At 45.5% G+C, this 16068-nt stretch overlaps 1 protein-coding gene across 1 annotated transcript in view; it reads left to right on the top strand.

Annotated features, from left to right (window-relative positions):
* The window catches only part of LOC126238404 (translation initiation factor IF-2-like), a 234864-nt gene that overhangs the window by 196489 nt on the left and 22307 nt on the right, over positions 1-16068 (top strand). Inside the window, exon 3 of the mRNA XM_049947791.1 lies at positions 5759-6174. Coding sequence (XP_049803748.1) covers positions 5759-6174 — 416 coding nt within the window. The remainder of the gene's footprint in view (positions 1-5758; positions 6175-16068) is intronic.

The raw sequence follows: 16068 nt of genomic DNA, 5'->3' as shown, positions 1-16068 counted from the left end.
GACCTTGCCGCTTCGAATTTTTATCTGTTTGGCCCGATGAAAGAAGCTTGCGGGACATCAAGTTCATCGGCAACTGCGACAGGTCCCCCAGTATTCCGTTGTTTAAGCTACCTGTCCCTATCTCATGTCTCAATCAAAGTTCCACGAGAACATACGTTCAGAACGAGGAACGTTTAAGTCTTTAATGGAACAGAGGTTAGCAGGTCACTGAACCAATTTTCAGCACTATTTTCCCCAGTAACTGACAAAATAATTCTGAAACAAAGTGTTACACTGTTACTGTTCGCTATTAGTTGACGCCCCGCAAGTCTCTGAAGTTACAGCCCTTTCCCCCATTACTGGAAAGTATGTTACAATAAATAGCTGACAGAATTGTGGAAGGAATTTTTCCCTTACAGCCTGTATGCCACTATCTGCTTTTTCTCGTGTTTCTGGACTGAGTCTCCCAACATAACAGTTGGCGTTACGCCGATGGAGCTCACTGATAATGGCGTGCTGGACCAAGCTGTCGGATGCTGACCAGCATCTGAAGTGTCCGGCGCCGTCCCAAGGGACTCGCCTCGCAAGTCCACATGTGTCTCCGAAGTGGGCCTGTCATTAAGAGCGACGAGTATCGCTTCTTCCAATCCTTCCCCGACTAAGGGGCGCTCCCAGCGATTAGTTTTTTCGGCCTCCTGTTTCTTTAGTGTACTTGGTGCTTCAAAATGAATATCGGATTTTAAAGGTGTTGTTGCATATATTACATCCAACTTCAATTATAAATATCACATCAAATGAAAGAGTGACTCAGTTTTTCATACAAGAGTTCAATGGGAGCACTATTCGTTATACGGCTCTCACACCGGGTCGATAGGTGAATCACAGTGTAAACACTAGCGACACCACTCAAACCAAAGACGACCGACACTAGAAGATGTCGACAGTGAAAATTACGAAACAGTGGGTGAGGTAGCATTAACGCCGTCCCTCTTGTTTTCTGACAAGGGAGAGAACAGGATTCCACACAGAATTTAAGCAAAAGCCTCCATCTCTATTTACAAGGTTACTTGCTAATTTAATATCAACTGCTTCTTTAATAACACTACTCCAGTAGCTGAAATTGCACGTCTGAATCTTCGTGTTGTTATCCATAGGATGACCGGTGCCAGGCTGGTCCCGGCGGAGGTTCGAGTCCTCCTTCGGGCATGGGCGTGTGTGTTTGTCCTTAGGATAATTTAGGTTAAGTAGTGTGTAAGTTTAGGGACTGATGACCTTAGTAGTTAAGTCCCATAACATTTCACACACATTTGAACATTTTTGAACCGGTGCCAGACTATCAGAACTGGCTTACAGAGGACACGCGTCACGCAAGCTTAAAACAACCGAGCAAATCCGCCGTTGCAGAACATTGTCTTGGCACCTGTCATCCTGTCGAATACAACAACACGGAGATTCTGTCATGCACTTCCAGCTATTGAGGTATTGTTTTCAAGGAAGTGGTTGAAATTATATTAGAAAGTAACCTTATAAATAGAGATGATGGTTTTTGTATAAATTCGGCGTGGAATACAGCACACTCATTTGTCAAAAAACAAGAGAATCAGAGTTTATGCAATCTCACCCGTTGATTATTAATTTAAATGTCAACAACTTCTGACGTCGGTCATCTTTGGTTTGTTTGATAGAGTTAGTGCTTACAGTGTGTGTGTTATCTTTTCGGAATTGCTTTGCAACTTCAAGGCTGGAAATTCGTTGCACAGCACTAAATCGCTGCAGTTTTGCTTGAAAATGACAGGATGTGCAGTTGTCGAAACATCGATGATTGTCGACGTCACTCGATTGCATTTCCATAACTTATTTGAAGAAGTGCGTAGAAGTTGTGTAAGTAGGCTGTTTAGGTTTTTATGTTGGTAACGCCACGTAGTGCTCTATATGAAAATCACTGACTGTGCTGCGTGAAGTCTGTGGCTGGTTTGCATTGTTGGTATACTTGCTATTCTAGTGTTGGGCAGTTGGGAACCTTGGGCAGTTGGATGTGAACAGCGCGTAGCGTTGCGCAGTTTGGAGGTGAGCTGCCAGCAGTGGTGGATGTGGGGAGAAGATGGCAAAATGTTGAGAGCGGACAATCTGGACGTGTGTCCGTCAGAAAAACGAAATTTGTAAGACTGGATGTCATGAACTGATATATATATATCCGGTCCCGCACACCGTTAGGCAGTCTTCCGCTCACGCCCCAACATCGTGCAGCCCGCCTCCAGTGGTGTCGCGACAGGCGTGAATGGAGGGACGAATGGAGACGTGTCGTCTTCAGCGATGAGAGTCGCTTCTGCCTTGGTGCCAATGATGGCCGTATGCGTGTTTGGCGCCGTGCAGGTGAGCGCCACAATCAGGACTGCATACGACCGAGGCACACAGGGCCAACACCCGGCATCATGGTGTGGGGAGCGATCTCCTACACTGGCCGTACACCACTGGTGATCGTCGAGGGGACACTGAATAGTGCACGGTACATCCAAACCGTCATCGAACCCATCGTTCTACCATTCCTAGACCGGCAAGGGAACTTGCTGTTCCAACAGGACAATGCACGTCCGCATGTATCCCGTGCCACCCAACGTGCTCTAGAAGGTGTAAGTCAACTACCCTGGCTAGCAAGATCTCCGGATCTGTCCCCCATTGAGCATGTTTGGGACTGGATGAAGCGTCGTCTCACGCGGTCTGCACGTCCAGCACGAACGCTGGTCCAACTGAGGCGCCAGGTGGAAATGGCATGGCAAGCCGTTCCACAGGACTACATCCAGCATCTCTACGATCGTCTCCATGGGAGAATAGCAGCCTGCATTGCTGCGAAAGGTGGATATACACTGTACTAGTGCCGACATTGTGCATGCTCTGTTGCCTGTGTCTATGTGCCTGTGGTTCTGTCAGTGTGATCATGTGATGTATCTGACCCCAGGAATGTGTCAATAAAGTTTCCCCTTCCTGGGACAATGAATTCACGGTGCTCTTATTTCAATTTCCAGGAGTATATATATATATATATATATATATATATATATATATATATATATATATATATATATATATATATATATAATATGTGTGTGTGTGTGTATGTATATAATGACTTTTGAACACTGTTAAAGTAAATATATTGTTTGTTCTTTATCAAAATCTTTCATTTGCTAACTATGCCTATCAGAAGTTAGTGCCTTCAGTAGTTAGAATCCTTTATTTAGCTGGCAGTATTGGCGCTCGCTGTATTACAGTAGTTCGAGTAACGAAGATTTTTGTGAAGTAAGTGATTCATTAAAGGTATATGTTATTGTTAGTCACGGCCATTCTTTTGTACGGATTATTGAAAGTCAGATTGCGTTGCGCTAAAACTGTTGTGTGTCAGTTTAGTGATGATCAGAATAAGCAAGGAGAGAAATGTCTGAGTACGTTCAGTTTTGCTCAACTGTTTGAAAATCAAATAACGTAAGGGTTTACCAACAGAGTAATTCACAAACTTTTCTAAGGGGATGTTTCATGTGTAATGAATTACTGTGCTGGTAAAACCCTTACGTTATTTGATTTTCAAACAGCTGAGCAAAACTGAACGTACTCAGACATTTCTCTCTTTACTTATTCTGATCATCACTAAACTGACACACAATATTTTTAGCGCAACGCAGCCTGACTTTAAATAAGTCCTACAAAAGAATGGCCGTGACTAACAACCACCTATACCTTTCATGAATCACTTACCGCACAAAAATCTTCGTTACTCGAACTACTGCAATACAGCTAGCGCCAATACTGTCAGCTAAATAAAGGATTCTAACTACTGAAGGCACTAACTACTGATAGGCATAGTTAGCAAATGAAAGATTTTGATAGAGAACAAACAACGTATTTACCTTAACCCACTAGCACCGGAATTAATTTTTTCGTGATTTTTTTTAAAATACGTTATTATGTCTGTAAAAGGCATAAATTATGCAACAGAGTTGTTTTGACGAAAGTCATTACCGGCATTAGCGAGGTATTTGATGTTGCCATATGGCAACTCTAGGCGCTTTCACTACCTAAGTTTATATGGATTACAACTTCAACTAAAATATGTAGGTTATTGAAATTTCTTATTACATATACAAGTTTTGTGCAAATTTATTATTCAGTCTTCATCATACAATTGATACTTTATAACACAGTACAATTAATAATAAAAATCAAACCTTGAACTTAGCATTGTTTTACACGAAATGGAATAAAACAGTCAATACACAATCCCACATTACTCTTTGAACACATTGTTCTCACAATAGATTTACAGTCGTTGTGTGCACACCTTTTCTTCTTCTTTCCTTCTGTGTGCTGGACGAGGTGGTCAGTCATATCAAACGTAACTGAATCTGATATGCGGCTGTCGGAACATGCCCTTGATGCAGATGGTCTCCCGGCTCCTTTTGGTAGAGCTTGGTGTCTTTGCAAGTACACTGTTGCTACTTCTCTCTTGAAATCAAGCTGAGAAATAGTTTGGTTTCTTGCTTTATTATACAAAATCCAACTGTTTTGTATGGAGACATCTAACACCCGTGTAAAGAGACACCAGTACCATTTCTTGCTTCTTACTGCAATGCGATAGCATGCTAGATTCAGATCCATCTGATCAGTACCTCCCATATATGTATTATATTTGGCTACCAGTTTTGGTCTTTGAATCATATTTCGCTTTTTTAGTTGCGAGAATCTCTTGACTTGGCCAACTTCTTGTGCACCACATGAAGATGTGACCATTGTGACAACTGAGTTGTCCAGCCACTGCACATACAATAATCTATCATTCTTCTCTATTCGGATCTGGGGGCTTAACAAACACATCACCTTCAATATCGTCATTATAAAGAATCTCCAGCGCCTCAGCAAGCGAGAAACCTCTTCCAAAACAAAAAAGAGAAAATTCGTCCTTTTACTGAGTACAAGCGCCTAGCGTTGCCATATGGCAACACCGACGTTCAAATGGCCTAAATGAACGTAATTTATTTCACTGCAAGCAATAACCTCCAAAGAATATATATTTGAGTATTTAAAGCACAACCATATTAAAAATCCAAAATGCTATATCGTAAGTTACTGTGTAAAACATACTTACTCGAACTTATACTCCATTTTTCTTCGTCATTCAGCATACAACGACTTCCAACACTGCTTAAGCCGCAGAATTTAAATGTATTGTTAAAACTGTTGCATTGTAATGATCTTTACAGTCTTGCGGAACGGAATCCAGTGTTGCCAACACTCTCGCTTCATTGATGTCGTGGAATCAACAATTTTAAAAAAGTGTTACAAACGTTGCCATATGGCAACGCACGCCGCTAATGGGTTAATAGTGTTCAAAAGTCATAATATATATATCAGTTCATGGCATCCAGTCTCGTCCGCTCTCAAAATTCTGCCATCCCTCTCCCCACATCCACCACTGCTGGCGGCTCACCTCCAACTGCGCAACGCTACGCGCTGTTCACATCCAACTGCCCAACACTACAATAGAAAATATTCCAACAATGCAAACCAGCCACAGACTTCACACAGCACAGTCAGTGATTTTCATATAGAGCGGTACGTGGCGTTATCAACATAAAAACCTAAACAGCCTACTTACAGTTGGTGGGAATTATGACGAAAAATAGATAAAAATTGTATTGCTTTAACAAAAAATTTTTGCTGTACTGCTATTTGTCTGTTTAATTACTGAATGAGTCTCGTGTGTGACCGAGGATTATGCGCATGACAGGAGGAGGGTGAAGCCGAAGCAGCCCCAGAGGTCGAGGAGGAGCCCGGCGATGCCGGAGGACAAGAAGAAGGCGAGGTGGCGGCATCTCCGTCAGAGGAGACAGAAGCGGGGTCAGCGGAGGCGGCTGAGAAGGCCGAGCAGACGACGGTGCCGGTGAAGGCGCGCCTCATCTGCGCCTCGGGCGAGGAGCCGCTGACGATAGGCAAGGCGCTGGTACCCGGGGGTTCCCCGTTGCACATGGAGGTCCCTGGCGCGGGCACCCTGGTACTCACCGCCAGTCTGAAGGCGCCCCCAGAGCCCGACGCTTCCTCTTCGCCAGCGTCCGCACCTGGCCCTGGAGGCGAAGTGAAATGCCTCTGCCCAACGTCGAAGAAGCGTGGTGGCGGCGCGGAGCAGCAGATCAAGGCTCTCGCCACGTACGTTCTCTGCCTTCTTTATTCATTTGTTCCATTACTTCGCCGCGCGGTCCACGGCGTCTTGACACGGTTCGCGCGTCTCTCCCAGTCGGAGGTTCGAGTCCTCCCTCGGGAATGGGTGTGTGTGTTGTCCTTAGCGTAAGTTAGGTTGTTATTGTTGATTTGGTCTTCAGTCCTGAGACTGGTTTGATGCAGCTCTCCATGCTACTCTATCCTGTGCAAGCTTCTTCATCTCCCAGTACCTACTGCAACCTACATCCTTCTGATCTGCTTAGTGTATTCATCTCTTGGTCTCCCTCTAGGATTTGTACCCTCCACGCTGCCCTCCAATACTAAATTGCTGATCCCTTGATGCCTCAGAACATGTCCTACCAACCGATCCCTTCTTCTATTCAAGTTGTGCCACAAACTCCTCTTCTCCCCAAATCTATTTAATACCTCCTCATTAGTTACGTAATCTACCCATCTAATCTTCAGCATTCTTCTGTAGCACCACATTTCGAAAGCTTGCATTCTCTTCATGTCCAAACTATTTATCGTCCATGTTTCACTTCCATACGTGGCTACACTCCATACAAATACTTTCAGAAACGACTTCCTGACGCTTAAATCTATACTCGATGTTAACAAATTTCTCTTCTTCAGAAACACTTTTATTGCCATCGCCAGTCTACATTTTATACCCTCTCTACTTCGACCATCATCAGTTATATTGGTCCACAAATAGCGAAACTCCTTTACTACTTTAAGTGTCTCATTTCCTAATCTAATGCCCTCAGCGTCACCCGACTTAATTCGACTACATTCCATTATCCTTGTTTTGCTTTTGTTGATGTTCATCTTACACCCTCCTTTCAAGACACTGTCCATTCCTTTCAGCTGCTCTTCCAGGTCCTTTGCTGTCTCTGACAGAATTACAATATCATCGGCGAACCTCAAAGTTTTTATTTCTTCTCCATGATTTTTAATTCCTACTACGATTTTTTCTTTTGTTTCCTTTACTGCTTGCTCAGTATACAGATTGAATAACATCAGGGAGAGGCTGCAACCCTGTCTCACTCCCTTCCAAAGCACTGCTTCCCTTTCATGCCCCTCAACTCTTATAACTGGCATTTGGTTTCTATACAAATTGTAAATAGCCCTTCGCTCCCTATATTTTACCCCTGCCACCTTCAGAATTTGAAAGAGAGTATTCCAGTCAACATTGTCAAAAGCTTTCTCTAAGTCTACAAATGCTAGAAATGTAGGTTTGCCTTTCCTTAATCTAGCTTCTAAGATAAGTCGTAGGGTCAGTATTGCCTCACGTGTTCCAATATTTCTACGGAATCCAAACTTATCTTCCCCGAGGTTGGCTTTTACCGTTTTTCCATTCGTCTGTAAAGAATTCGCGTTAGTATTTTGCAGCCATGACTTATTAAACTGATAGTTCAGTAATTTTCACATCTGTCAACACCTAGTTTCCTTGGGATTGGAATTATGATATTCTAGGTTAAGTTAGGTTAATTAGTGTGTAAGCCTAGGGACCAGTGACCTCAGCAGTTTGGTCCCATTTTCCTTACCACAAATTTCCAAATTTGCAAATTTGTTCCACTACTTCCTTGCTGACTAGGATGTTATCTCTCTCTCTCCCTCCCTCCCTCCCTCTCTCTCTCTCTCTCTCTCTCTCGCTGCTCTCTCACTCTCTCTCTCTCTCTCTCTCTCTCTCTCTCTCTCTCTCTCTGTCTCTTTGTCCCTCCTTTGTCAGGAAAGTTCGAGGACAGGTCTTTTTATTTCTGAGTTTGCAATGCTAAAAAGAAACTGTTGTGGATTGGCAAGAGGGCCAACCCACTAATGTAAGAGGAAGCCGAAAGCCACGCGTTTTAGCTCACGCAGGCTGGCGTGAGGTCTGGAACAGGACAAGGAAGTTAGACTAGAAAAAAAGGATGTAGCTGGTGGAATACCTAACTTTAATCCATTAATGTTGAACGTAGCTCTTGTCTGTACATTATTTACAATATCAATAGCAACTGATAATGGCGCCTTGCTAGGTCGTAGCAAATGACGTAGCTGAAGGCTATGCTAACTATCGTCTCGGCAAATGAGAACGTATTTTGTCAGTGAACCATCGCTAGCAAGGTCGGTTGTACAACTGGGGCGAGTCCTAGGAAGTCTCTCTAGACCTGCCGTGTAGCGGCGCTCGGTCTGCAATCACTGATAGTGGCGACACGCGGGTCCGACGTATACTAACGGACCGCGGTCGATTTAAAGGCTATCACCTAGCAAGTGTGGTGTCTGGCGGTGACACCACATTCCTACCCCGCAAATCGGCGTACGGTTGTGTTATAAGGCTTCCGCCCGCCGTGGGGAGGACCCCACGTTGACGTATGCGACGAGGTGGGGAGCCTAACAACAGGCGGGGCTGTGCCACCCGCACCCTGCCATTCGGTCCGAGGGGAGCTAGGAAACGCCTGTAAACCTACTCCAGGGTGCACGCCAACATGCGGTGTATGCGCCCGCAGAGAGCCAGGAGGGGCCGAAGGGTCGACCTCCATCGGGCCGGGGCACCCGACGGGCGAAGACGACATATGGTCCGGAGCGGGCAAGAATTCCATGGCGGAGGACAACCGGTCACGGGAAGCGAGCGGCGGCGCGTGATCCAGGGAGGCGCCCGGCGGCTGCAGCGAAGCGTCCACTGCAGGAGTCACCGGCGAGAGAACAGGCGGCGGCGGCGGCGCGTCGCCATGGGGCAAAATGGAAGGCAGCGTCGGTAACACCTGGGGCTGAGGCGGGCCAGTAGATGGGTCCCCAGGGCGCTGACCGGACGGCCCCGTCGCTGAAAGCAGACGGGGAGCAGCAGATCCCATGCGACGACAGAGGCGCAGCTGGTTGAGATGCCGGCGCACCTCACCAGAGGCCCCCAAATCCAGATACATAGCGCGGCTGAGGCAGCGAAGAATGCGCCCTTCGAGCCAACGCCGTGAACCTCGATAGTGACGATAGTAGACAACGTCGCCTGCAGCAAAAGCAGGCGTCTGCCGCTGCACAGGAACCTGATGCGGCAGACGTAGCAAAGACATCAAGGTTCGATGAGGACGACCGTGGAGCAAGTCAGCCGGCGAGCGACCATCTCGGGGCTGAGAGCGATACGAGGACAAAAAGAGCAATAACGCGTCCTCCCGAGAATGCGACTCTTTTAACTTAAACATCTGTGACTTGAAAGTCCGGACCAAGCGTTCAGCGGCACCGTTTGAGTGTGGCGAAAACGGCGCGGTTGTCAGATGTTGAATACCATTGGCCTTGCAGAATGACTGAAATTCTGCGGACCTGAATTGTGGGCCATTGTCGGAAACAATAGTCTGCGGAAGACCTTCAATGTAAAAGATAGCAGATAACGCTTGGGTGGTGGCAGATGCCGTCGTGGAAGACATCCGGACAACAAAAGGAAAATTACTGAATGAATCGACCAGAACCAACCATCGAACATTCCAGAATGGACCAGCAAAATCGATGGGTAAGCGTTGCCAAGGGGAAGTGGCTTTTGGCCATGCAAAGAATTTCCGCGGCGGTGCGGATTGTCATTCGGCACACGCCATGCAAGAAGAGCACATATTCGTAATCGCAGCATCGATTCCGAACCAAGTACAGTGGTGACGAGCAAGTTGTTTCGTTCTCACTATACCCCAATGTCCTTGGTGGAGAAGCTGTAAGACAGAGGACTGTAACGAACGTGGGACCACGACCCTGGACTGATCATTATCAGAACGCAACAGCAAAACACCACGTCGTTTAAAAGTTTCTCCTTGGGAGCAAAAAATCGGCGAACCAACGGATCCTCGATCCATGACTTTGACAAGGGCCATTGCGTGGCAACAAAACGCAGAACGGTAGCAAGGACAGGGTCAGCAGCTGTGGCTGTAGCTACACGACGAAAATCAATCGGAAACGATTCGACCACGTCATCGGTTTCCGCATCAATGAACATGCAAGCAAGTTCGGAAGAATCGAATGCTCTATCCTCAGCAACAGGCAAACGGGACAACGCATCGGCGTTTCCGTGCTTAGCAGTGGACCGTTACAAGATATCGTAGCGGTACTGCGAGAGGAAAATAGACCAGCGAATGAATTTCTGCGCTGTACGTGGAGGTACAGGCTTGTTCGGATGAAAAAGCGATGTCAAAGGTTTTTGGTCTGTGATGATGGTAAAGTGACGACCATACAAGAAATCATGAAACTTAGTAACACCAAATACGAGAGCCAATGCTTCTTTCTCGATCTGTGAATAATGTCTTTGCGCAGACGAGAGCAATTTGGACGCAAAGGCAATAGGGCGATCGTGCGATCCATCTTTGTGTGCAAGCACTGCACCGATCCCGAAATCCGATGCATCCACCATCAACAAAAGGGGTTTCTGGGGATCGAATGGCGTAAGGCAAGTATTGGAAAGCAACGCCGATTTCAACTGGCGAAAGGCGCGTTCGCATTCCATCGTCCAGACGAACGGAACACCTTTACGGCGTAAGCGATGAAGCGGAGCTGAAATGGAAGAGGCGTGGCGCACATAGCGATGATAATAATTAATTTTTCACAGCACACTCTGTAGCTGCTTCAAATTCTGCGGCGAAGGCAAGTCTTGTATGGCACGGAGGTGCTCAGGACTGGGATGTATGCCTTGGGCATTGAGTACATGTCCCAGGTAGGGTAAGTCACGAGCAAAAAACACACATTTGTCCTTCCGCAAGCGAAGACCATTTTGTCGCAAGACCTGAATTAATGTTCTGAGATTGGCCAAATGTTCTTCTTCTGTCTGTCCGGAGATCACTATATCGTCCAGATAATTTTCTGCAGTAGGGACCGACGCACAAACAGTTTGCAGATATTGCTGAAACAATGCAGGGGCGGATGCGCACCCGAATGGCAGTCGTTTGAATCGATACAAACCAAGATGCGAGTTAACCACCAAAACGCTCTGGGATTCTTCGTCCACCGGTATATGCAAGTACGCATCTGCTAGGTCCAACTTCGAAAAATATTTACCCGGGCACAGTTTGTCAAAAAGATCTTCTGGGCGGGGTAAAGGAAAAGTTGCAATCACTAGTTGTGGATTCACTGTTGCCTTGAAGTCCACACAAAGTCTCAATTTTCCGGAAGGTTTTGGCAAAATTACTAGGGGTGACGCCCAGAGAGAAGCCTGCACACGTTCAATTACACCTTGTGATTCCAAATCGTGTAATGTTTTTGCGACATCATCACGCAAGGAGTGGGGAACATTGCGCGCTCTGAAAAATTTCGGTTGCGCGTTGAATTTCAGTTCCAAATGTGCTTTATAGTTCTTAGCGCAACCAAGGCCCGGTGCAAAAATGTCTGCAAATTCTTCACATAGACGAGAAACACTGTCTGAAGGCACAGTCTGGTTCACTGATAGGACCTGATTGACTATAGACAAGTTAAACAACTGAAATAAATCTAAACCAAACAAGTTCACTGCAGAAGAAGAACGAAGGACGTACAATGACACAAGTTTTGTTTGTCCTTTGTATGTTGCAAGAAGGCTGCACTGTCCTAACACAGGGAGCCCGTGACCTGAATATACAGTTAGCTTAACATTTGCGGCACGCAACGGAGGTGTGCCCAGCTGTTTGTATGTGTCTTGATTGATCAGTGAAACTGCAGCTCCCGTATCGAGCTGGAATGGTATCACTTTGCCGTTAATGTCCAAGTCGACAAAAAGTTTATTGTCCTGCTGACGACAAGAGTGACTGTCTCGTGCAACGTGAACCGACACTGGCACAGAATCACTTGCGCCATGACGGGATTTCCGTCGATGTCGACGCACACTATTTGTGGGACGAACACAGTCACTGTTAGAGAGAGTGGCACTGTGCGGAGTGGAATGAACTACATGAATTTCCATGGGCGAAGTTTCACGAGCCGGAGTATCCTTGGTTCGATTCCGATTCCAGCGCGAAGCAAAGGGCCTGGAATGGTTGTGAGTGTCCGATCTGAGCTTTTTCTGGCAAACACTCTGAACATGTCCTTTTTTATTACAGAAAAAGCAAACAGCTTGGCGTGACGGGCAATTCTCACGCGAATGTCTAGTAGCACACCGCGGGCATGATTTTAGCACTGCATCAGCTTGCCTGCGCGGCACACGTGGCTGAGAGCCTGGTGGCAGCAGCACGGACAGGCACGAGGGCTGTTTACTGTTCCATGCAGCGCGCCCGGCGGGCCGGTTAATGTGACACACGGCTGGTGAAGTTTCAAATGATTCCTGAGCAAAGTCAAGTGTGTCCTGCCGATCCAATATGTCCATCACTTGTTGAAGCGAGGGATTGACTAGTTTCAAAATCTGTTCCCTTATACGAACATCAGAAACGTTCTGTGCAATCGCATCACGTACCATAGTATTTGAATAAGGGAGTCCACATTGACACTCAAAAGCACAATCCCTAGTAAGGCCTTGCAAAGTTGCAACCCACTCCCTATTAGTCTGACCAGCCGTACGTTTTGTACGAAAGAAGGTATACCTTTTTGCAACTACATTGACTGATTCTTTGAAATATGCATCTAATGCAGACAAAATTTCGTCGTAGGACAGAGTTGCTATTTCGCGTCGGGGAAATAATTTCACTATCACATGGTATGTTTGGACACCTACGGAGGAAAGGAGAAAAGGCTGCCGCTCATTACCTTGAACTCTGTAGGCGGCGAGATAGAATCCAAATTGGCGTGACCACTCCGTCCAGCTCTCCAGTGCAACATCAAAAGGACGAAAAGTTGGTGCAACAGCGTGTTGTGGCTGCGGTAGCGGTGGAGCGGCGGCTGCCGCATCGTTTTGCATTGCACGTTGATCCTGGACGAGCTGTCCAAGGACATCCAGTAAGGCCTGCGTCTGCTTTTTCTGTAAGCGATTAAATTCGGACAGCACATCTGGAGATTGTGGCGAAGCCATTACACAAGTAAATCAGGGCAATATCGATAAGAACGCGGAAAACCTCGTCGCCAAAATGTTGTGGATTGGCAAGAGGGCCAACCCACTAACGTAAGAGGAAGCCGAAAGGCACGCGTTTTAGCTCACGCAGGCTGGCGTGAGGTCTGGAACAGGACAAGGAAGTTAGACTAGAAAAAAAGGATGTAACTGGTGGAATACTTTAATCCATTAATGTTGAACGTAGCTCTTGTCTGTACATTATTTACAATATCAATAGCAACTGATAATGGCGCCTTGCTAGGTCGTAGCAAATGATGTAGCTGAAGGCTATGCTAACTATCGTCTCGGCAAATGAGAACGTATTTTGTCAGTGAACCATCGCTAGCAAAGTCGGTTGTACAACTAGGGCGAGTGCTAGGAAGTCTCTCTAAACCTGCCGTGTGGCGGCGCTCTGTCTGCAATCACTGATAGTGGCGACACGCGGGTCCGACGTATACTAATGGACCGCGGCCGATTTAAAGGCTACCACCTAGCAAGTGTGGTGTCTGGCGGTGACACCACAGAAACAAAAGTTGTTTTTATGTTACCTGGTATGTGTGCGTCCTTGAAATGACCTTGGCTATGTTTCCACGCAAACTCACTAGGTGGCAGGACTGTGCTTGGCAACACACTGTTTGGGTTGTTGGTGCATTAGTTACGGTGACACAATGGATGTTGATTGTGAGCAAAGACTGAACATTAAGTTCTGCGTTAAGCTCGGGAAAACCACTAGCGAATCGTGGCCAAAGATTAAGCAAGCATATGTAAGTAAGGCTCTTTCAAGAAGTCTTGTTTTCGAGTGGCACAAAACGTTTCGTGGAGGTAGAGTTTCGGTGCGAGGCGATCTCAGAGCTTGTCTCCCGTCTACAGCACATACCGATGCAAACGTGGAGCGTGTAAGTCAATAAGGACCGACATGTAACTGGGCATGCGATATCAGAAGAACTTAATTTAAATCGTTATATGTGCCATAAGATTTCACGCTAAGATGTAGGGAAACGGAAACTTAAAACAATATTCGTCCCTCATACACTAACAGACAAACAGAATGAGGAAAGACAAATGAATTTCTGCTAAACTATTGGAAAGAGCCAGACCTGATCCCACATTTCTGTCAAAGATTGTCACTGGGGATGAAAGTTGGTGCTACCAGTATGAGCCTCACACGAAATGTCAAAGTGTTGAATGGCAGAGTCCTGGATCACCAGCCTCGAAAATAGTCAAACGGCAACCTTCGAGAACAAAGACAATGTTGATCGCATTCTTTGATGGTAAAGGATTAGTTCACAGCGAGTATGTCCCTACAGCTCTGACAAACTCTTTACATCGAAGTCTTGAAACGTTTACGACAGGCAGTACGACATCACCTGATTTGTGACATTCTCAGCACTGGTTCTTACTGCTTGACAATGCAAAACCCCATACTGCTTAATCTATTACCGAGTATCTGGCGAGACATTCTATTCGTACCATTCCACATCCGTTACATTCTCCCGTCTTCTTGCGACTTTTTCTTCTTTCCGCGAGTGGATAGGCGACTGAAAGGAAAGCTTCATTAAGATATCACAGACATCCAACGAGCTGCGACAAATGATCTTACAAGCACCGCAGTTGAAAATTTCCCTGCTCGCTTCCAAGACCACCATAAATGTTGATAGCTGTGTATAGATAGCCAAATGGACTATTTCGATAGGAGCTAGGATCATTACTTGGTAAGTGCAATTTTCTATTAAAAAAAGAACATATCCTGGAACTTTATTGATAAAAGGAGTATAAATTCCATCAAACAGTGGCTAACTTCCTATCATAGTAGACTTCGTAATGCACAAAAAATAGAAACAACAGGTGTACTCTCTTCTTTGTCCCGTCTTTGACCCACCAGTTCAAGAACGCAATAAATGGTACACAATTCAATACTTAGAAAAAGTCACACTGGATACAGCCAGAAAGTTTAAATACAGGAATGTAAAAACATCATTTTATGCGGACAACACTGTCAGACACTTTTTTCCCAATGGTAAGACAGCACTCCACCTTTGGAAAAGAATGGAATATATAAAATTACTTGTAATTGTGGCAAATTCTATATAAGTCAGTCTCGCAGGGCAATATGTACCCGCTTGAAGGAACACTACACAAGTTGGAAACTTAGAAACGGAGACACTACCTTCGCAGACTACATGCTTAAAGAAGGTCATAGTTACGAGGTGAAACATGAAGTACTACATCACATCCAGAAAGGAAGGAAGATGAACTATCTTGAAATAATGGAAATTAATAAACATGTCCATCAATGTAAGCTTAGTACTGGAGGGCCACACACAGTTCCCTTACATAATCCCACCCACTCCATATTGTAAATTACCCCTCTTACTCACTTGCCCCACTTTTCTATAATTTCTCTCTTTGTGTTAAAAACTTTTTAATTTGTATAACAACAGCTGCTTCACTGATCTGCTTAGTAACACTATTACACCTTATCTGTTAGTAATTTAGGACCTAAATAAAACTCTGAAACTGGAGATACTCTGTAGATGCACTAGTTTAAAATCTTTGATACAACAAAATTTCGCTGCACCACATATTCGTCTTTATACCTAATGATGGCGTAACGGCCGAAAACCGGTTCGTGGAATAGTTAATAAATATTGTAGGATATAACACCAGTGTTGGGTATGTTCCAGTCATAATGTATAAAATATTCTACCGTCAGCCGCCGGAACGATCAATGCAATACATAAAAGGCTTGTGTGTGATCGTACTGACAGACTTATATCCATCCGCTGCCACTACTCGTTGTGGTGGTAGATAGCCCTTGATCTCATGCTGTTAGTAAGGGAGTTTGGTCACGGTGCGTGGCAGCCGGCGAGTGTGGCGGGCAAAACTCCGCGAAATGTGAAGCAATAAATAATCTTAGGAGAAACTATACACTCTGTGACTTACGAGTT

This window comes from Schistocerca nitens, chromosome 1 (genome assembly GCF_023898315.1).
Source record: "Schistocerca nitens isolate TAMUIC-IGC-003100 chromosome 1, iqSchNite1.1, whole genome shotgun sequence".
Taxonomy (NCBI): Eukaryota; Metazoa; Arthropoda; class Insecta; order Orthoptera; family Acrididae; genus Schistocerca; species Schistocerca nitens.
The sequence above is the reverse complement of the archived record's forward strand: the minus strand, read 5'-3'. Positions and strand labels throughout refer to the sequence as shown.